The sequence below is a fragment of the Heteronotia binoei genome, chromosome 8 (genome assembly GCF_032191835.1).
Source record: "Heteronotia binoei isolate CCM8104 ecotype False Entrance Well chromosome 8, APGP_CSIRO_Hbin_v1, whole genome shotgun sequence".
In the NCBI taxonomy this organism is placed as follows: domain Eukaryota; kingdom Metazoa; phylum Chordata; class Lepidosauria; order Squamata; family Gekkonidae; genus Heteronotia; species Heteronotia binoei.
Genome location: NC_083230.1, coordinates 118901298 through 118924444, shown reverse-complemented (window position 1 = coordinate 118924444; position 23147 = coordinate 118901298). Strand labels below are relative to the sequence as shown.

Below are 23147 nucleotides of genomic sequence, written 5' to 3'. Positions count from 1 at the left end.
GGGAGGGAGGGGGGATTGAAATATCATATGGGTTAGTACAGGAAATTTATAATTAAGTTTTATAACCATATGTTATCAATAAATTGTTAAAACACAAAGTGATGGAATGGGTGGAAAAGGAAGGTTTAAGGAAATCCCCACAGAGATCCCCCCCTTCGGTATCAGCTTCCCTTCTCTGCAACAGGAGTCATCATTGAGCGCTCTCAGTTGTCACAAAAGTTTTTCCTCTCCTGTAGGCCGGGTTTTTTTTAAATAATCCTCTGAACAATCAGAGCTGCTCAGGAATTCCTGAAGCCTGGGACATCAGCCCCTAAGATAGAAATCGTTTCGTTTTTTAAACTGCTTCCACCAATTTAATTCTTTTTAGGGGGGTTACCCAGGGCTTTTTTAGAGAAGACGCCCAGCAGGAACTTATTTGAATATTAGGCCACACCCCCTGATGTCACCATTGTTTCACAAAGGGGTTTGTATATAAAAAGCCCAGCAGGAATTCATTTGCATATTAGGCCACGCCTCCTGATGAAAAGCCAACCAGAACTGCGTTCTTGTGCTTTCCTGCTCAAAAAAAAAAAGCTCTGCGGTTACCAATTCTGGGTTGGGAAATACCTGGAGGAGGAAGAGGAGGAGGAGAATCATAGAGTTGGAAGGGACCTCCAGGGCCATCTAGTCCAACCCCCTGCACAATGCAGGAAACCCACAAACACCTCCCCCTAAATTCACAGGATCCTCATCGCTGTCAGATGGCTGTCTAGCCTCTGTTTAAAAACCTCCAAGGAAGGAGATCCCACCAACTCCCGAGGAAGCCTGTTCCACTGAAGAACCGTTCTAACGGTCAGGAAGTTCTCCCTAATGTTGAGTCAGAAACTCTTTTGATTTAATTTCAACCCGTTGGTTCTGGTCCTACCTTCTGGGGTCACAGAAAACAATTCCACACCCTCCTCTCTATGACAGCCCTTCAAGTACTTGAAGATGGTGATCATATCACCTCTCAGCCACCTCGTCTCCAGGCCAGACATGCCCAGCTCCTTCAACCTTTCCTCATAGAAGAAGATATTGGATTTATACCCCGCCCTTCAACCTGAATCTCAGAGTCTCAGAGCGGCTCACAATCTCCTTTACTTTCCTCCCCCACAGCAGACACCCTGTGATTTATACCCCGCCCTTCACCCTGAATCTCAGAGTCTCAGAGCGGCTCACAATCTCCTTTACTTTCCTCCCCCACAGCAGACACCCTGTGAGGTGGGTGGGGCTGAGAGAGCTCTCACAGAAGCTGCCCTTTCAAAAACAACTCTACAAGAGCTACAGCTAACCCAAGGCCATTCCAGCAGCTGCAAGTGGAGGAGTAGGGAATCAAACCCGGTTCTCCCAGATAAGAGTCCGCACACTTCACCACTCCACCAAACTGGCTTTTGGGGGTGGAGTCTTGACTGTAATGTAAGCAAGATTACTTTCATCGTCCTCCATGAATGCCCGACAGAATGGATTTAGCAACCAAACGCCCCTGCCTCACCGTACCGGAGTTCTTATGATCAGACACCAGCCGGAGGATATCCCCGGGCTGCCCGTCAATGTTGAAGCAGACAGTTAGCTTGCTCAAGGGGAAATCGACGACAAAGTGAGGGTCGCCATCCGCTGGGGACAAGGGAATAAAAGAAGAGGCAACGTTAATACAACAGCAGCTCAATAACCAGAAAAGCAACAACAAAATAATAATAATCCATTTGTAGAGCTCCCTTTTGGCTCCAGACAATTTAAGAGTCAAATCAGCTGGGCAAAGAAAATAGAATTCAACGGATCTGGAATTCCTTCAGTTTTACTAACCCGTAATTGAAATCAAAGTAAAACGAATGGCCAGATTCTAGGAATTTCGGCCTTCTGGAGTATATGGATACCGGGGCATTTTTGGTAGCAGAACCTCCTTTGCATATTCGGCCACACACCCCTGATGTAGCCAATCCTCCAAGAGCTTACAGTAGGCCCTGTACGAAGAGCCCTGTAAGGAATTCTAGCAGGACCTCCTTTGCATATCAGGCCACACCCCTCTGATGCAGCCAATCCTCCTGGAGCTTACAGCAGGCCCTGTACGAAGAGCCCTGTAAGGAATTCTAGCAGGACCTCCTTTGCATATTAGGCCACACACTCCTGATGTAGCCAATCCTCCTGGAGCTCTCAGCAGGCCCTGTACGAAGAGCCCTATAAGGAATTCTAGCAGGACCTCCTTTGCCTATTAGGCCACACCCCCCTGATGTAGCCAATCCTCCTGGAGCTTACAGCAGGCCCTGTACAAAGAGCCCTGTAAGGAATTCTAGCAGGACCTCCTTTGCCTATTAGGCCACACCCCCCTGATGTAGCCAATCCTCCTGGAGCTTACAGCAGGCCCTGTACAAAGAGCCCTGTAAGGAATTCTAGCAGGACCTCCTTTGCCTATTAGGCCACACCCCCTGATGCAGCCAATCCTCCTGGAGCTTCCAGCAGGCCCTGTACGAAGAGCCCTGTAAGGAATTCTAGCAGGACCTCCTCTGCCTATTAGGCCACACACCCCTGATGTAGCCAATCCTCCTGGAGCTTACAGCAGGCCCTGTACGAAGAGCCCTGTAAGGAATTCTAGCAGGACCTCCTTTGCCTATTAGGCCACACACCCCTGATGTAGCCAATCCTCCAAGGGCTTACAGTAGGCCCTAGACTAAGAGCCCTGTAAGCAGGGGTGGAATTCTAGCAGGACTCCCTTTGCATATTAGGCCACACCCTCCTGATGTAGCCAATCCTCCAAGAACTTACAGGGCTCTTTGTACAGGGCCTACTGTAAGCTCCAGGCGGATTGGCTTCATCAGAGGGGTGTGGCCTGATATGCAAAGGAGTTCCTGTTACAAAGAAAAAAAAGCGCTGTGGATACCTTTGGAATTCTGATGCAGAGATGTGGGTACAATCATGAAATGGCTACCACAGGAGCCAGAGCCAACCACAAAATGTCAGGGTGACGTGTAACACTAATAGTACCGTATTTTTCGGACCATAAGACGCACTTCCCCCCCCCCCCAAAATGGGGAAAGTGTGTGCGTCTTATGGTCCGAATACTAAAAGATGAGGGGGGAGGGGCCTGCAGCCCCCGGGAGACAAGTGGTGAGATCGCTCCCTCTGCCCCCATCGCCAACCCAGCACTTCGCAGGGAGCGATCTCGCCGCTTGTCTCCCAGCCAGGCGTGTTTCCCCCGCGCCTGCGTGCCTGGCTGGGAGACAAGCGGCGAGATCGCTCCCTGCAAAGTGCTGGGTTTGCGGTGGGGGCAGAGGGAGTCGCCGCTTGTCTCCCAGCCAGGCACCTGCGTCTTATGGTCCGGTGCGTCCTATGGACCGAAAAATATGGTACCTCTTCAACGTTTCAAGCAGAACTTGCTGGATCAGACCAGTGGTCCATCTAGTCCAGCATCCTAAGAGCATCAGAAGAGCCCTGCTGGATCAGACCACTGGTTTATCTAGTCCAGCATCCTAAGGACATAAGAAGAGCCCTGCTGGATCAGACCAGTACTCTATCTAGTCCGGCATCCTAAGAACATCAGAAGAGCCCTGCTGGATCAGACCAGTAGTCCTTCTAGTCCAGCATCCTAAGGACATAAGAAGAGCCCTGCTGGATCAGACCAGTACTCTATCTAGTCCGGCATCCTAAGAACATCAGAAGAGCCCTGCTGGATCAGACCAGTAGTCCTTGTAGTCCAGCATCATAAGGACATAAGAAGAGCCCTGCTAGATCAGACTAGTAGTCCATCTAGTCCAGCATCTTAAGAACATCAGAAGAGCCTTGCTGGATCAGACCAGTGATCCATCTAGTCCAGCATCCTAAGAGCATCAGAAGAGCCCTGCTGGATCAGACCACTGGTTTATCTAGTCCAGCATCCTAAGGACATAAGAAGAGCCCTGCTGGATCAGACCAGTGCTCTATCTAGTCCGGCATCCTAAGAACATCAGAAGAGCCCTGCTGGATCAGACCAGTAGTTCTTCTAGTCCAGCATCCTAAGGACATAAGAAGAGCCCTGCTGGGTCAGACTAGAGGTCCACCTAGTCCACCATCTTGTGAGTGTTCCAGTTTTCTGCTTGCAGGGAGGCTTTCCAAAAAACCAAGGAACATTCTTTAACCTATCCTTCGTATCCCTCATGGCCTTGCCTAGTTTTTTGCTGACCTTTTCTTGTCTAACTGAAGCTGAATCCATTATGCTAAGTACATAGGCAAATTTCCTTAGCTATCCTATTTTATGCAAGCTGAAAAATTGGTATCTATTTTTTTTGCCATAGCAATCAGTCTCTTACCAGATGTTTTCGAGGCTTTAATTCTTTCTTTGTCCAGTTTTCCAGGGACAGGAACTAAATGGGGGGGGGGGGAGAAACATAATATATATCATAAACAGGATAGCCTACATCCAAATATACTGTCCCGCTCCCAACCCTAAAAAAAAATTACCTATGGTTCATTTGTGTGAAATTATTTTGGTAAATGTGTAAGTATTTAAAACTGTTCGTTGTTCATGGTTTAGAATGTTGACCTGGATGGGCTAGGCCAGGGGCGTCAAACATGTGGCCCAAGGGTGAGATCAGGCCCCCAGAGGGCTCCTATCAGGCCCCCGAACAACTCACTGTCATCTGCTTCCTTCTCCCTCTCTCTTGCTTCCTTCTGCATCACAGCTTGCTTTGCCAGGCTTGCTCAATCGCACCAGAGCTACAGAGCAAAACCTCATCAAATCTTAAAAGTCAAGTAGGGTCGGCCCTCTTTAGGACTTGGATGGGAGACCACCAAGGAAGCCCAAGATCACTACGCAGAGGCAGGCAAAGGCAAACCACCTCTGAATGTCTTTTGCCTTGAAAACCTTAGGGGTCACCATAAGTTGTCTGTGACCCAATGGCACTTCCCAACACCACCCTCTGCTTAGAACAAAACCCTTTTTTGGCTCGCTGAATCCTCCTTACCTGCTGGCGCCTCAGGACCCTTCAGCCCCTGCATGGTCTCCCCCAAACCGCCAGTGGACGGGTCAATATAGACCCCCGTTGGCACCTCTGTCTGAACCCCCAGCTCCTTCACCTTCAGCGTGGTGAAAGGGGTGACAAAGTTGTAGGTGAGGGCCAATTTCTCGGCACGTTCTCTGAGGTTCTCCCTCTCCTCAGAGTCGTCACTCTTCAACCAGGAAGTCAGAAGTTCCTTGATGGTGAGGTAACTCCATGCCCGTTCCACGTAGTTCCGACTTTCCGTGGGGTCTTCGATGCCATTGGGCATGTTCCCGATGTAGTTTTGGCCAGGGAGATCGACGAGCACGTCGGTTTTTAGCAGGATGTACTTCTTGCTGTTGCTGGCAGTCACTTCCACGTGCAGGCTGTTGGCTGTGTGGTTGAGCAGCTTCCCAGCGATGACAATTTCGGAGCCGTTGAAGTAGTTGGAGAAGAGGTTCTGGGTAACATGCTCCACGCTGTCAACTGGATAGTCCACCCGGATATCAGAAAGAAGGGGCGTCCTGATCTCGTTGTAGAATCTGGAAACAAGCATACGATTATTCGATTGCACCATATTCCCTGACTGATGAGAATCATAGAGTTGGAAAGGACCTCCAGGGTCATCTAGTCCAACCCCCTGCACAATGCAGGAAACTCACAAACACTTCCCCCTAAATTCACAGGATCTTCATTGCTGTCAGATGGCCCTCTAGCCTCTGTTGAAAAACCTCCAAGGAAGGAGAGCCCACCACCTCCCGGGGAAGCCTGTTCCACTGAGGAACCACTCTAACAGTCAGGAAGTTCTTCCTAATGTTGAGCTGGAAACTCTTTTGATTTCATTTCAACCCATTGGTTCTGATCCTACCTTCTGGGGCCACAGAAAACAATTCCACACCATCCTCTTTATGACATCCTATAAATGACAGAAGTTCAATAGAAGTGCTAAAATATGTTGTCGAAGGCTTTCACGGCCAGTCCATTGTAGATTTTTGTTGTAGCGGTTGTTGTAGAGGTTGTTCTAGATTTTTCCGGGCTGTGTGGCCATGGTCTTGGCATTGTGAGACTTGACGTTTCACCAGCAACTGTGACTGGCATCCTCAGAGGTGTAACCCAGAAAACTGGAGTTTTCTCTGGGCCAAATCAAACTCAAACAGGACACAGTATCTTATTCCAAGACACTGTAATGCTGGACAACACATCCAATTACCAAATTAGATCACACAGAGAAGCCACTGAAATCCAGAAGCACAAACACAATCTCAACAGGAAGGAAGGAAGTTTAAAAATGAATAGAGCATGGCTTCCAGTCCTGAAAAACACAAAATGCCCTACAGCCTACAACAGCACTACAGATAAGATTAGAATTTCAATAGCCAATCCATATGCAAAAGAACCTCCTCAGGAAAGCTCTCCTATTAGCATGTCACCACCTGGGAAACTCCTGCAAGATAATGACTCAGCCCTACCCCACCTGCCTGAGTAGATATAAATTACCTGCCTACCATCTTCTTCTCACTTTGACACAGAGAGAACTCCAGTTTTCTGGGTTACGCCTCTGAGGCAAGAGAACTTCTGATTGTCAGATGCCAGAAAACTGTCAGTGGTGTCCTTCTCAGGGCTTCCCTGTGGCATCCAACTGGACATAGATGGAAATAAGATGTCAAACTAGATGGGGTATTGGTCTGATCCAGCAGCACTGCTCTTATGTTCTCTCAGAGTAGGAGTCTGGTGCTTGCAGGTGCCAAGGTGCCTGCCAACACATTTCCTGATGCCTATCTGGTGTTTTTAGAAAGTGGGTGGGGCCAGGTGCGTCATTGGCCCAGCAGGGATTCTGATTAGCCACTGAAGATCTGATTGACTGGGTAGATTAAAATAACATTGCTTCAGGGGCAACTGCCACCACAGTGTGGCTTTGATTCTATCTCACTACTCTCTCCCAGTGAATTTTGTAAATTCTCCCCTTCTCCCTTGCACTTGGGCTTCCTCTGCATGTATGGCTCCACCTCCCGCAGCAGCCATTTTGTGACTGGCTCTGTTTCCCATGGCAGCCATTTTGGGGTTGCACCTGCACCCTGTGCCAGAATTCCAGCAGCGCCCACAGGCTCGAAAAGATCGGGGATGCCTGTCTTCAGGGCTTTTTTGTAGCAGGAACTCCTTTGCCTATTAGGCCACACACCCCTGATGTAGACAATCCTCCAAGAGCTTATAGTAGGCCCTGTAAGAACAGCCATGCAAGCTCCAGGAGGATTGGTTACATCAGGGGTGTGTGGCCTAATATGCAAAGGAGTTCCTGCTACAAAAAAAAAGCCCTTCCTGCCTTAGAGCAAGGGTGGGGAACCTCCGTTCCGAGGGCCGTATGCGGCCCTCGAGGTCACTTGGTGTGGCCCTCAGGGATTGCTGGGCCAAACTGAGCCATGTGGCAGCCTCTTTGGGGCCTGGCTGGCCAGCGAGGATCATGGGCCCAGCCGCGCTGTGCAGCAGCCCTCCCAGGGCCAGGCAGGGATCACAGGGCCCAAATGTACTGTGCAGCAGCCTCCCAGGGGCCTGGTTGGCTGTGGGGCCTGGAAAAGTTACTGTCACCGTTCAGTTTGCACTTGATTATCCCAGATGGTGTGGCCTAATATGCTAATGAGTGTGTGACCTAATATGCTAATATTAGGGGATGTGGTCTAATATGTTAATGAGTTTCTGCTGGGCTTTTTCCACAAAAAAGCCCTGGACCTATGTATTTGTCTAGGTCGGCGGGCCGTGTGTGTGTGTGTGGGCCAAATTAGGCTCTCCTCACATGACTTCAAATATAAAAACAAGTATTTGCATTAATTTTGCTGGCCTGAATCATTCTCCCTCGGTGGAGCACTGTTTTTTAAGTTGATAATTTTTTATGGCCCGCGAATGATGTTATAAATATCTATATGGCCCTTGGCAGAAAAAAGGTTCCTCACCCCTGTCTTAGAGACTCTACCTTTCATTCCCCCATCTGTATTTCGGGCTGCCTTTCACTGCTTCTCTTTCTTTCTTTTTACTTTTTAAAAGTTTCCATGATGGATTTTTAACACAAATGCTTTGTAGTATGGAAAATGTTCTTTGCTGTGGAATGCTGCTAAGAACACGCCTGGTGAGAGGGAAAGACAACCCGCCTGTTCCATAAATAAATAAGAGCAAATAACATAGCATTCCAGTTCCTGAGCGCTGTGTCCATGTGCTTGTTTCCATGTGTGTAGTGTAGCCAGGAGATCCTACGATTGTCTGGCTGCTAGAAGTTAGGATTCGACTTGCCATGTAAAATATGGAAAATGGCAAATAGAATATGAACAGGCTTTGACAGTTGTGCAGACCTGTTGTTTCCATGGGGACAAAATACCAGAACCTGAATGCGATTGTGGTGCAACCCGCCAAACTATTTCCCATTTGCCGCAGGAATGTGAGCATTGTGATTTCCAGGGAGAGGTGATGGAGTCCTCTGAATTCTCCCAAGCTGCAGCTGAGTGGACTGAAAATCTAGATCAGGAGTGTCAAACATCTGGCCCAGGGGCCAAATCAGGCCCCCAGAGAGCTCCTATCAGGCCTCTGAGCATCTTGCTGCCATCTGCTTGCTTCTCCCTCTCTTTTGCTTCCTTCTGCATAACAGGCTTTCCCAGGCTTGTTCAGTCTCACAGGAGCAATGCTCACTGCCTGAGGCTCCTCCCTTGGGGAGGAAGGTGGGGAGAGGGAAAGCTTGCTTTGCCAGGCTCTCTCAATTGCACAGCAGAGTTACTGAGCCAAGCCTCTCTTCCTTCTGTTGGCTGAGGCTCCTCCCCCTCCTGGTCCCCTGCTGAAGGAAGGAAAGAGCTTCCTTTGCCTGGTTCCCTGGATCCCATGGGAAAAAAGCACCTTTAAGACCATGTGCTAACGTGTGCTAATGTTTTAAGCATGTTTCATTTGAAGTTCTTTTTAAAAAAATCTTTCATTGTGTTTGTCTGTGTCCTTTAAAAGTTTATATTTCTGCTAAAAGGTAAGGGTGCAAGCACCCTGTGCAAGCACCAGTCATTTCCGACTCTGGGGTGATGTTGCTTTCACAATGTTTTCACGGCAGACTTTTTACGGGGTGGTTTGCCCTTGCCTTCCCCAGTCCTCTACACTTTCCCCCCAGCAAGCTGGGGACTCATTTGACCGACCTCGGAAGGCTGGAAGGCTGAGTCAACCTCAAGCTGGCTACCTGAACCCAGCTTTCACCGGGATTGAACTCAGGTCATGAGCAGAGCTTAGCAGAGCTTATTTCTGCTAACTAATCTTAAATAGGTGCACACATGGCCTGGCTGAACATGGCCCGGCCTGACAAGGTCTAATTTATGTCAGATCCGGCCCTCAAAACAAATGTTTGACGCACCTGATCTAGATATTAGTATAAGGAACACACACCCACCCCGAAGAAAGAGGAACTTACAAAGAGGAAAATGAGAATCTGGGGGAAAAAATCCAAAAATAACGAAGGAAGAAATAAAGGAAGAATCCTGCCTCGAGCAGGACTCCGAAGAGGCAGCAAGAAGGCTTTTTTTGAGCAGGAGTGCAGTTCCGGCTAGCTTGGTGTCAGGAAGGAAAGGAAAGGTCCCCTGTGCAAGCACCAGTCGTTTCCGTCTCTGGGGTGACGTTGCTTTCACAACGTTTTCACGGCAGACTTTCTATGGGGTGGTTTGCCATTGCAAATGAAGAGCCCCGTGGCACAGAGTGGTAAAGCTGCAGTACTGCCGTCGGAGCCCTCTGCTCACGACCTGAGTTCGATCCCAGTGGAAGCTGGTTCAGGTAGCCGGCTCCAGGTTGACTCAGCCTTCTATCCTTCCGAGGTCGGTCAAATGTGTACCCAGCTTGCTGGGGAGGGGGGAAGTGTAGATGACTGGGGAAGGCAATGGCAAACCACCCTGTAACAAGTCTGCCGTGAAAACATTGTGAAAGTAATGTCACCCCAGAGTCGGAAACGACTGGTGCTTGCACAGGGGACCTTTCCTTTTCTTTCCTTGTCATTACCTTCCCCAGTCATTTAGACTTTCTCCCCTGCGAGCTGGGGACTCATTTTACTGACCTCGGAAGGATGGAAGGCTGAGTCAACCTCGAGCCGGCTACCTGAAAACCCAGCTTCCGCTGAGGATCGAACTCAGGTCGTGAGCAGAGCTTAGGACTGCAGTACTGCAGCTTTAACACTCTGTGCCACGGAGGCATGGCCTAATATGCAAATTAGTTATTGATGGGCTTTTTCTACAAAAATAGCCCTATGTGAATCAATGCCAACACCAGGGGTGTGGCTTAAAATGCAAATGAATTCCTGCTGGACTTTTCCTGCAAAAATAGCCCTGGGCAGCATAGAAACGTTCTAAATTAATAAATGAGATCTTCCCCACCAACCCTTTCAGCTGCTCGGAGGCGTCCTCGTGCTCCCGGATGCGCCGCATCATCCCGCAGTTCTCCAGGGCCAGCCTCTCCAGCAGCTTGTAGTCGACGTCGTTCCCGATGCCGATGGTGAAAAGGCAAAACTTGTTGCGGATGGCCGCCTTGGTGTTGTTGACGATTTTGGTGGAGTGTGTCTCCCCGACGGTGGGCCGCCCGTCGGTCAAGAAGATGATCAGGGAGGCACTACGGGCGTCGATGTCGCTCTGGGAGATGTAGTCGCTGAGGATTTTCGTGCTGATCTGGAGTGCCCCGTTTATGTTTGTGCCTAAGAGGATACCACACCATTAACCTTTCCCCCTTTCTCCACCAGGATGCATGTGCGGTGATTGATACTGTCCATACTATCACCTCCGGTACGTGACACAAATGATCTAACCCGAGTGTTACAAGTAGGGGACCAGGGAGGGCCTTCTACTGGCTGCCACCACTATGGTAAGAGTCTGGCTGGGAGGGCTCAGACCATCCACCCGACCCATCTTCCTTCTTAGCAAGCACCTTTTATCTGTGACAGAAGAGGCATGCAGACCCAGTATAACAACAATAAGTTTATTGTAAGTGCTCAAAAGCAAAAAGTGGGTTGTAACGTTTAGTGCAACAGAGAGCATGGAAAAACAGTAAAAGCAGTACAAAACAGAATAAAAGCCCTGACGTGACTAACTATATGTTGCCTGCCTCCAATTCCAACTGACTCACCACTCTTTGGATGTGGGAACTCTCCCGACTGTAGCCTTCTCTCCAGTTCAGCCTTTCCAGAGAGAACAACACTCCCTCTCTAGGTAGGCCTTTTATTCCCTTCCTTTCGGGTCCCACCCCTCTGGTCTCCACTGGGCAAGTTTTCCCTCCAAAACTGCTGTCCACCCAATCAGAGGAACAGAAGGGATCTTGGGAAATGTAGGCCCTGTAGCTACTCTGATACAGGCTTCCTTGGGGCTCTCCTTTCTTTCATCGGGTTGCTTTTGGCTGGGGTGGGGGGGACGGCATATGCTAATGAGTTAAGCTAATGAGCCTATTTTTCTCATTTTTTTCTACAAAACGACCGCTGGTGATGACTGGGCTTGCCTGAGCTATTTAGGTCAGGACTTCCTTGGATTATCGGCAGGATAAAAATATGATAATCAGAGCAATGAATGGGGGTCAGAAGCAGCGAGACATCCTGGTGAAGTCTGGTTAGGCTCTTAGATGAAGCAGCGAGAGTTCAAAAGGATGTCAACATTGAATCTGCCGTTCTGCCTTTGACCTCAGCCGAACTACAATTTAGCTACCCCAAGTAGCTTCGGAAACATTCTCCCAGAGGACAAATACTTCTTCCAGAATACATCTCCTAATGAAGCGTATCTTACTCCACCCTCTGGCACAGGGAGGGACCAGTGGTTCAGTGCAAGGCCTGCTATTCCCACCTCTCTAAGTCAGCCAATGTGCATAGCCTTGCTCAGAGTTTGGCAAACTGGCCAGTAATTTTTCTTTTTTCAGAACATGAATTTCCAGAGAACCTGTAGTTCTTGGGAAAAGGGTGTGCTATTGGGTCTCCAAACTGCTCCTCACTTCTACTTTCTAACCTTTCCACTGAAGATTAGGTCCTTATCTAAGGATGCCTGCCTCTAGGTGGAACATGGGGATCCCATAAGAACATCAGAAGAGCCCTGCTGGATCAGATCAGTGGTCCATCTAGTCCAGCATCCTAAGAACATCAGAAGAGCCCTGCTGGATCAGACCACTGGTCCATCTAGTCCAGCCTCCTAAGAATGTCAGAAGAGCCCTGCTGGATCAGACCAGTGGTCCATCTAGTCCAGCATTCTAAGAACATCAGAAGAGCCCTGCTGGATCAGACTAGTGGTCCATCTAGTCCAGCATCCTAAGAACATCAGAAGAGCCCTGCTGGATCAGACCAGTGGTCCATCAAGTCCAGCATCCTAAATCACAAGAAGAGCCCTGCTGGATCAGAGCAGTGATCCATCTGGTCAAGCATCCTGAGAACATCAGAAGAGCCCTGCTGGATCAGACCAGTGATCCATCTAGTCCAGCATCCTGCAAACATCAGAAGAGCCCTGCTAGATCAGACCAGTGGTCCATCTAGTCCAGCATCCTCAGAACATCAGAAGACCCTGCTGGATCAGACCTGTGCTCCATCTACTCCAGCATCCTAAGAACATAAGAAGCCCTGCTGGATCAGACCAGGAGTCCATCTAGTCCAGCATCCTAAGAACATCAGAAGAGCCCTGCTGGATCAGAACAGTGGTCCATCTAGTCCAGCATCCTAAGAACATCAGAAGAGCCCTGCTGGATCAGACCAGTGGTCCATCTAGTCCAGCATCCTAAGAACATCAGAAGAGCCCTGCTGGATCAGACCAGTGGTCCATCTAATCCAGCATCCTGAGAACATCAAAAGACCCTGCTGGATCAGACCAGTGGTCCATCTAATCCAGGATCCATCTTGGGAAAGATGGCCATTGTGCTGAACCAAATCCACCCCACCCATTGTTTGGACCCAAGATTACCTCCTGTGGGCGACATGTTGTGGATGTAGATCTTTGCATCTCTGATGTTCTCGGGGGTCACAGGAAGCAGGCGGTCCTGTTGCCAGACCTTGATTCGATTGGAGAAGCCAATGATGTTGAAGTGGTCCTCAGGCCTCAGATCTTGGAGGATGGTGAACAGGGCATCCTTGGTCTGAAAGGAAACAGAGAACTGCCTGGTCGAAGATGTCCATCCAGAGGTCATTTTGTAGAAAAAGAGGTGCCAGAGCTCATTAACACAATCCATTTGCATATGCCACACACCCCTGACATCACCGGAAGGCGGACTAAATTATATCAGCTCAACATCTACCTTCAAATGCCAGTTTGGTGTAGCGATTAAGTGCGCAGACTCTTATCTGGGAGAACCGGGTTTGATTCCCCACTCCTCCACTTACAGCTGCTGGAATGGCCTTGGGTCAGCCAGAGTTCTCTTATCTGGGAGAACCGGGTTTGATTCCCCACTCCTCCACTTGCACCTGCTGGGATGGCCTTGGGTCAGCCAGAGCTCTCTCTTCTGGGAGAACAGGGTTTGATTCCCCACTCCTCCACTTGCAGCTGCTGGAATGGCCTTGGGTCAGCCATAGCTCTGGCAGAGGTTGTCTTTGAAAGGGCAGCAGCCGTGAGAGCTCTCTCAGCCCCACCCACCTCACAGGGTGTCTGCTGTGGGGGAGAAGACATAGGAGATTGTAAGCCGTTCTGAGTACAGAGAGAAGGGCGAGGTATAAACCTGCAGTCTTCTTCCTCTTGAATTAGAATGGTCATCATAAAACCTTCCTCCCATTAGAGTTTTAAAATTCCTTTCTCCTGTGTGGCCACAGTGGCATGGTGAAAATTTCTGTCGGTCTGCTTGATATGTTTTGGTTATTTTCCCAGTTTTCGTGGGTGAAAATATTAGAAAGTTTGTCAAATCTTACAGCTCAGTCAAATTCTCACAGGGGGTTTGAACAACGGAGCCCAGAAGCAAGGATTCTTTTTGGGGGGGTGGGGGGTGGGGGGGGATAGTTAAGAAAGAAAGAGCACAAAAAAATGCAGGGGTTCTGGAGCTCTGCTCCTGTGAGCTGCCCAAAACGAAACCTGCATTTAAATAAGGGGGAGTTAGTTGCCAGGAACGCCTAGTTAGGGTTGCCAAGTCCAGTTCAAGAAATATCTGGGGCCTTTGGGGGTGGAGCCAGGAGACTTTGGGGGTGGAGCCAGGAGACTTTGGGGTGGAGCCAGGAGGCTTTGGGGGTGGAGCCAGGAGACATTAGGAGTGGAGCCAAGATCAAGGCTGTGATAAGCATAATTGAACTCCAAAGGGAGTTCAGGCCATCACATTTAAAGGAACGGCACACCTTTTCAATGCCTTCCTTCCATAGGAACTAATGAAGGATAGGGGCACCTCCTTTTGGGGCTCATAGAATTGGACCCCCTGGTCCAATCTTTTTGAAACTTGGGAGGTATTTTGGGGAGAGGCTCTGGATGCTGTGCTGCAAAGTTGGTGCCTCTACCTCATAAAACAGCCCCCCCCCCAGAGCCCTAGATACCTGCAGATCAATTCTTCATGATTTCCTATGGGAATAAGTCTCCATAGAGAATAATAGAGTTCCCTGCAGACATTTCCCTCCCCTCCCCCCTCTTTCTGACGACCCTGAAGTGGTGGCTGCCCCCCCTCCACAGTCCAAAGGCCAGGAAGCCACCCGCTGCCCAAAATCACATAAGAAGTGGAGAAAGGGTGAGACGGGCTTCTCCAGGGGGTAATGAGGGGCTGCTGGGGGTGTGGCAAAGCCCCTGGTGGCTGGCAGGCTGCTCGCTCTTCTAACCCAGGGATTGTTATGCAGCTGCACCTTCTATTCAATGGACAAGATAGGTGTGGAGGAGGAGGGGGGGGAGCCATCAGAAAGGTTCAGGAGCTGTGCTCCTGTGAGCTCCTGCTGAATTCAAGGCCTGATCTCCCCCCCCCCCCCTAAACATTAACGGCATTTGTCGCAATAACTCAGCAGCTGAGCAATTCCTGTGTCCTTCCCTTTCAGCCTCAGAAACAGCGACGGCTTCTTGGCAAAGGCCAAATCTGGAAAGGATCACGAATCCCCTTCGCTGTTCAGCCTCCCCTGTGATCTTGCATGGAAGCCGGTGAGGTCACTTGAACCCCCGTGACTGGTTGCAAAGGAATGCGGAGTCCGATCTCCAGCTGGTGATTCTGGAGGGTCACATCCAAGGACGATCAAGGACACGAGTATCCTTCCCCCGCCTCCCATGTTCGTGCGATGCCAGGGGCTGCGTGCTGAAGAGAGTTTTGCTAGAATTGCTCAATCAGGCCGGCTGGGTGGACCGGCTGGGTGGCCGCGAGCCATTCACTATTGGCTGCTTCAGCGCCCATTCCGTAAAAGGGGGAAAGCCAGTATTCTGAAGTCAACCTAAATGGAGTTTGGAGCAAGACTCCCTCTGAGAGACTTTTTGTAGCAGGAACTCCTTTACATATTAGAACACGCCAGACCTTTTTTTTTTAAGAAGAAGAAGAACTGCAGATTTATACCCCGCCTTTCTCTCTGAATCAGAGACTCATGTCTTTCCCTCCCACAACAGACACCCTGTGAGGTGGGTGGGGCTGAGAGGGCTCTCACAGCAGCTGCCCTTTCAAGGACAGTCTCAGAGTGCTTCACAATCTCCTTTATCTTCCTCCCCCACAACAGACACCCTGTGAGGTGGGTGGGGCTGGAGAGGGCTCTCACAGCCGCTGCCCTTTCAAGGACAACCTCTGCCAGAGCGATGGCTGACCCAAGGCCATGCTAGCAGGTGCAAGTGGAGGAGTGGGGAATCAAACCTGGTTCTCCCAGGTAAGAGTCCACGCACTTCACCACTACACCAAACTGGCTCTCCTCCTTTTTTGGGAGGAGAAGTCCAGCAGGAACTAATTTGCATATTAGGCCACACCCTGTGACGTCACCGTTTTTTCACACAGGGTTTTTTGTAGGAAAAGCCCAGCAGGAGCTCATTTGCATATTAGGCCACACCCCAGACACTAAGCTAGCTGGAACTCCGTTCCTGTGCGTTCCAGCTTAAAAAAAAAAAAAAAAAAAAAAAGCCCTGTACCACACACCCCTGATGTAGCCAATCCTCCAAGAGCTTACAAGGCGTACTGTAAGCTCCAGGAGGATTGGCTACAGCGGGAGGGTGTGGCCTAATATGCAAAAAAGTTCCTGCAACAAAACAAAGCCCTGAAAAGGGGGGAAAGCTGGTATTCTGATGTCGGCCCTAATGGAGTTCCGAGCAAGATACCTCCTGAGATATCACGTAAGGTTGCCAATCCCCAGGTGGGGGATCACCTGGTTTGAAGGCCCTCCCCCCGCTTCAGGGTCATCAGAAAGCAGGGGGAGGGAAATGTCTGATGGGCACTCCTTTTTTCCCTATGGAGACTGATTCCCATAGGGTATAACGGAGAATTAATCTGCAGGTATCTGGGGCTCTGCAGTTTTTTGAGGTATAGGCACCAAATTTTCAGCATAGCATCTAGTGCCTCTCCCCAAAATACCCTCCCAGTTTCAAAAAGATTGGACCAGGGGGTCCAATTCTATGAGCCCCAAAAGAAGGTGCCCCTATCCTGCATTATTTCCGATGGAGGGAAGGCATTTAAAAGGTGTGCAGTCTCTTTAAAAGTGATGTGCCTTTGGAGCTCAAATACGCTTGTCACAGCCTTGCTCCTGGTTCCACCCCCAATGTCTCCTAGCTCCATCCCCGAAGTCTCCTGGCTCCACCCCCAGAATCCACAGATATTTGTTGAATTGGACTTGTCAACCCTAGATGTCAGCTGTTTCCCTTTCTCATTGGCGTTTGTGTCTTAAGAACATAAGAGAAGCCATGTTGGATCAGGCCAGTGGCCCATCCAGTCCAACACTCTGGGTCACACAGTGGCCAAAAAATTTATATATATATAATCCATTCTAACCCGACTGCTCAGCAATTTCATTGAATGCCCACGAGTTCTTGTATTGTGAGAAAGGGAGAAAAGTACTTCTTTCTCTACCTTCTCCATCCCATGCATAATCTTATAAACCTCTATCATGTCACCCTGCAGTCGACGTTTCTCCAAGCTAAAGAGCCCCAAGCGTTTTAACCTTTCTTCATAGGGAAAGTTTTCCAAACCTTTAATCATTCTAGTTGCCCTTTTCTGCACTCTTTCCAATGCTATGATATCCTTTTTGAGGTGCGGTGACCAGAATTGCACACAGTATTCCAAATGAGACCGCACCATCGATTTATACAGGGGCATTATGATACTGGCTGATTTGTTTTCAATTCCCTTCCTAATAATTCCCAGCATGGCGTTGGCCTTTTTTTATTGCAATCGCACACTGTCTTGACATTTTCAGTGAGTTATCTACCACGACCCCAAGATCTCTCTCTTGGTCAGTCTCTGTCAGTTCACACCCCATCAACTTGTATTTGTAGCTGAGATTCTTGGCCCCAATGTGCATTACTTTGCACTTGGCCACATTGGATCTGCCATGTTGATGCCCACTCACCCAGCCTCAACAGATCCCTTTGGAGTTCCTCACAATCCTCTCTGGTTCTCACCACTCTGAACAATTTAGTGTCATCTGCAAACTTGGCCACTTCACTGCTTACTCTCAACTCCAAATCATTTATGAAAAAGTTAAAGAGCATGGGGCCCAGTACCAAGCCCTGCAGCACCCCACTGCTTACCGTCCTCCACTGCAAAGACTGCCCATTTATACTCACTCTCTGCTTCCTATTAATTAGCCAGTTTTTGATCCACAAGAGGACCTGTCCTTTTACTCCATGACTCTCAAGCTTACTAAGGAGCCTTTGATGAGGAACATTATCAAAAGCTTTCTGGAAGTCAAGGTAAACAATATTTATTGGGTCTCCTTTGTCCACATGTTTGTTCACCTCCTCAAAGAAATGTAACAGGTTAGTGAGGCAAGATCTTCCCTTACAGAACCCATGCTGAGTCTTCCTCAATAACTCGTGTTCATCAATGTGCCTACTCATTCTGTCCCTGATAATGGTTTCTACCAACTTTCCCGGTATTGAAGTCAGATTGACTGGCCTGTAGTTTCCCGGATCTCCTCTGGAACCCTTTTTAAAGATGGGGGTGACATTTGCTACCTTCCAGTCCTCAGGAACGGAGGCAGATTTCAATGAAAGATTACATATTTTTGTCAGAAGATCCACAAGTTCAGCTTTGAGTTCTTTCAGAACTCTTGGATGTATGCCATCCGGACCCGGTGACTTATTAGTTTTTAATTCGTCTATCAGTTGTAGTACCTCCTCTCTTGTCACCTCAGTCTGACTCAGGTCTTTCAACACCCCTTCCAATATAAGTGGTTCTGGAGCAGGCAAATACTTCTCATCTTCCATAGTGAAGATGGAGGCAAAAAATGCATTCAGCTTCTCAGCCATTTCCCTATCCTCCTTCAGTAATCCTTTGACCCCTTGGTCATCCAAGGGCCCCACTGCCTCCCTGGCTGGTTTCCTGCTTCTAATATATTTGAAGAAATTTTTATTGTTGGTCTTTATGTTTTTTGCAATATGCTCCTCATAGTCCCTTTTTGCCTGCCTGATCACAGTCTTGCATTTGATTTGCCACTGCCTGTGTTCCCTTTTATTAATCTCACTTGGACTAGCTTTCCACCGCTTAAAGGAGTCCTTCTTACCTTTTACAGCTTCCATTACTTTGTTTGTTAACCATGCAGGCCTTCTCTTATACCTGTTTGTACGTTTCCTAATTTGTGGTATATATTTTATCTGAGCTTCTAGGATTGTAGTTTTAAATAGCCTCCAAACTTCCCCAAGGGTTTTGACTGTATTTACCTTCCTTTCAGTTTCTTCTTCACATGCCTCCTCATCTCAGAGAATTTATCCCTTTTAAAGTTAAACGTGGTTGTGCTGGTCTTTTGAAGCAACTCTCTATTTATACAAACGGTGAAATCAATAATGTTATGGTCACTGCTCCCAAGCGGTGTGATCACTTTTACATCTCTCACCAAGTCTTAGGCATTACTTAGGACCAAATCCAGGATCGCCCCATCCCTGGTAGGTTCAGAGACCATCTGCTCCATAGCACAGGCATTGAGAGCATCTAGAAACTCAATCTCTTTCTCTCGACCAGAACACATATTGACCCAATCAATCTGCGGGTAGTTAAAATCAGCTATGATGACACAGTTTTTACGTCTAGCCACTATCTTTAAGCCTTCCATCATATTATAGTCATCCTCTATCTTTTGATTTGGTGGGCGATAACAAACTCCCATAGTTAAATTTCCTTTTGGGCCCTCTATTTCAAACCAAAGCATTTCTAGAAGGGAATCTAATTCTCTGACCTCAGTCTTACTGGACCGTATGCCCTCTCTGACATACAGAGCCACCCCACCTCCAACCCTTCCCTCCCTATCCTTCCGATATAACTTATATCCAGGAATCACCGTGTCCCACTGATTCTCCTCATTCCACCAAGTTTCTGAAATTCCCACAATGTCTATGTTTTCTCCCAACACTAAACATTCCAACTCACCAATTTTACTTTGAAGACTTCTAGCTTTTGTGTACAAACATCTATAATTTCCCAGGCAAGCTAGGCCCGCCACCTTCCTCCTGCCGCCTCGAGACTCTGGCAGGCAGTCCATTCTTTTTGTCACCATCTCAGGGGACAACTCTGATCCATTACCCGGTAGAAAAGTATCAGCTAACCCTTTATCTCTTTGAGATGAGTCCTCCCGAACCAGAGACATTTCATCTCCTGTTGGCTTTCCCCCAGGATTTAGTTTAAAAACTGCTCTGCCACCTTTTTGATTTTAAGCGCCAGCAGCCTGGTTCCATCCGGGGACAAGTGGAGACCATCTTTTTTGTACAGCTCCCGCTTGTTCCAGAAAGCATCCCAGTGCCTAACAAACTTAAACCCTTCCTCCTTACACCATCGTCTCATCCACACATTGAGACTTCTAATTTGTGCCTGTCTCTCCAGCCCTGCACGTGGAACAGGTAGCACTTCTGAAAAGGCTACCTTGGAGGTCCTGGCCTTAAGTCTCCCGCCTAGCAGCCTAAATTTTTCCTCCAGGACCTCACGACTGCATTTCCCCACATCGTTGGTGCCAACATGCACCACGACCGCTGGCTCCTCCCCAGCACTGTCTATCAGCCTATCTACTACACGTGTAATGTCCGCTACCTTCGCACCAGGCAGGCAAGTCACCATACGGTCAGTACGCGGTTTCGCCACCCAGCTGTCTACTTGCCTAAGGATCGAATCACCAACTACCAAGACCCCCCCCTCTCCCTGCCCAGGGATGGTTTTTTGGCGTGAAAGGTTTTCCGCTCACCAACTGAAGAAGAGGTCTCTTCTGAGGGCACATTCCCCTTATCCTCAGCCCGGTGTGTTGTTCCCTCTCGACCCTCATGCTCCCTGGCAGCAATGGGGCTGCCATGTTCAGAGCGGAGCTCATCTAACACGTCCCTGAGAGTCTTCTCTGAGTGCCTAACTGACTGTCTCTGCTTCTCCAGGTTAGTCACCTCAGCCTCAAGGGTATGAACTCGTTCCCGGAGGACCAGGAGCTCCTTGCATCGAGCACACACCCAAGACTTCTGTCCCATGGGCAGATAGTCATACATGTGACACTCAATGCAAAACACTGGAAAGCCCCCACCCTCCTGCTGGCATTCTACCTTCATGACAGCTTTTTAAAAATATACAGTCCCCTTTTAAACCCTGTTTGTTTATGTGGCTCCCCGCCTGGAGAGTCTACTTACCTTATTGGGAACACAAGAACACATATTGACCCATATCCTGGTCTTTACACAGCCCCCAGGCTAAGAGCCACAGGCCAAGAGCCCTTTAGCTCTCTGGCAAGGCGCAGCTTAATAATGCAAAGAGGGTGGGGAACACAGCCACTTGTAATCAATCAGCAGCAATCACCTTCACCTTCAGCCCTTCACAGGAACTCAGAAGTTTTCAGCAACTCCCCCAGCTGCTAAGCCACAAACCTCACACTTGGAGCACTTCTCTGCTCTATTCCAGAGCCCTCTGCAATGTGCAGTGTCTTTGCAAACAATTTCCCCCACACTCCTGTCTTTCTTCCAGGAACGAATCCAATGAAAAGCATGAACACTGCTGACTTGAGTGAAGAGGAATGGCTGCATACAGCCCACCTGGGTGAAGGTGTAAGGCCTGACATAAATCAGAGTGGAAAGTTGGGATATACTTTTTGGTTTTAAATCTACTTTATTTATACCCTACCTTTCTGCAAAGGAAAGGAAAGGTCCCCTGTGCCAGCACCAGTCGTTTCCGACTCTGGGGTGACGTTGCTTTCACAACGTTTTCACGGCAGACTTTTTACGGGGTGGTTTGCCATTGCCTTCCCCAATCATCTACACTTTTTCTAATTTCATTCTAATTCAAAAAGCATTTTAAGGTAGATGCTGAGATGATCTAATTTAGTAGACCTAGTAGAAAGAAGAAAGACTTGGCTCAGTAGCTCTGCTGTGCGATTGAGAGAGCCTGGCAAAATGGACACCCAAACCATTTAGATTTCATAATTTGCAGGCTGAAGCAGTATGAGATAATCTTTCCCCCCTCTAAACATTAATAGCATTTGTCCTGTCCTCTGTTGGTTATCCTCACAACAACCCTGTGAGGTAAGTGAGACTGAGACTGCGTGACTGGCTCACGGTCACCCAGCGAGCTTCCATGGCATGAGTGGGGACTCAAACCTGGGTCTCCCAGATCTCAGCTGATAATGTAAACCAGAGGTGTCAAACATGCAGCCTGGGGGCCGGATCAGGCCCCCGGAGGGCTCCTATGAGGCCCGTGAGCAAATCTGCTTCCTTTTCCCTTTCTCTCGCTTCCTTCTGCATCACAGCTTGCTTTGCCAGGCTTGCTCAATCGCACAGGAGTTGCAGAGCAAAGCCTCTATCTTCTCCCTTGGTGAGGATGGAGAGAGAGGGAGAGCTTGCTTAGCCAGGCTCTCTCTATCGCACAGCAGAGCTACTGAGCCAAGTCTTTCTTCCTTCTACTAGGTCTACTAAATTAGATCAGATCAGCATCTTCCTTAAAATGCTTCTTGAATTAGAACGGTCCTAATAAAGCCTTATCAAGAGCCCCGTGGCGCAGAGTGTTAAAGCTGCAGTACTGCAGTCCTAAGTTCTGCTCACGACCTGAGTTCGATCCCTGGTGGAAGCTGGGTTTTCAGGTAGCTGGCTCGAGGTTGACTCAGCCTTCCATCCTTCCGAGGTCGGTCAAATGAGGACCCAGCTTGCTGGAGGGAAAGTGTAGATGACTGGGAAAGGCAACGGCAAACCACCGCGTAAAAAGTCTGCTGTGAAAACGTCGTGAAAGTAACATCACCCCAGAGTCAGAAACGACTGGTGCTTGCACAGGAGACCTTTCCTTTTCCTAATAAAGCCTTACTCCCATCATGCTTTTTGAATGATTTTCTCCTATGTGGCCACAGTGGCATGATGGAGATTTCCATCTGTCTGCTAGATACATTTCGGTTATTTCCCCATTTTTTTTGTGGGGGAAACCTTAGAACGTTTGTCAAATCTTCGAGTTCAGCAAAATTCTCACGAAGGGTTTATACAATGGAGTCCAGAAGCGAGTATTGCAGGAGGGAGGGGGGGGGGGGGGAGAATGAAAGCACAATAAAATTTAGTTTTCGGAGCTCTGCTCCCGTGAGCTCCTGTCCCAAAGGAGGCCTGGTTAGGGCTATACATCCTTCATGCACACACCCACCAATGTTCACCAGATCTGCGTTGACATTTTCCTACTGATTTAGCAGCTACCGCTTCATCACGCACAAAGTTGATGTTCTTTGGAATGCTGATGGGAGAGCTTGAACCAAAAACAATCTCTCCCATCAACAGAATGGATATGTGCAGGATTCGACTGTATAGGTTATTTTTAATCTGCTACTGGAGCTAAACATCCTTTTCCCGTGGGATGTTTGAATGAAAACGATGTGGACGCTTCTGAAGTCTCTGTTTCGCCCTAGCAAAAAAAAAATATCTGCGGTAGAATGTTTTGTTCCTTTTCAAAAGCAACATTCTCGCTCTGATTTCAATCGCTGCAAGGAAACGCCTGAGATCATTTCCCCCTACAGAGAAACAGGAACAATTTAGTTCCCGCTGAAATGGTAAAGCGAACGGAGACAGTGGAGTCTTTTTGACACTTGGAATGAGGGTTGCCAGATCTCCAGGTGGGACCTGGGGATATCCCAGCACGACTACGGATTAGATGGCAGAGATC

General features: G+C 48.7%; 1 protein-coding gene across 1 annotated transcript in view; it reads right to left on the bottom strand.

Annotated features, from left to right (window-relative positions):
• Positions 1-23147, bottom strand: part of ITIH5 (inter-alpha-trypsin inhibitor heavy chain 5) — an 87534-nt gene that overhangs the window by 7404 nt on the left and 56983 nt on the right. The window contains exons 8-12 of the mRNA XM_060245973.1: positions 12887-13058; positions 10347-10656; positions 4953-5509; positions 4299-4352; positions 1516-1632 (exon numbers count right to left, since the gene is read on the bottom strand). Coding sequence (XP_060101956.1) covers positions 1516-1632; positions 4299-4352; positions 4953-5509; positions 10347-10656; positions 12887-13058 — 1210 coding nt within the window. The remainder of the gene's footprint in view (positions 1-1515; positions 1633-4298; positions 4353-4952; positions 5510-10346; positions 10657-12886; positions 13059-23147) is intronic.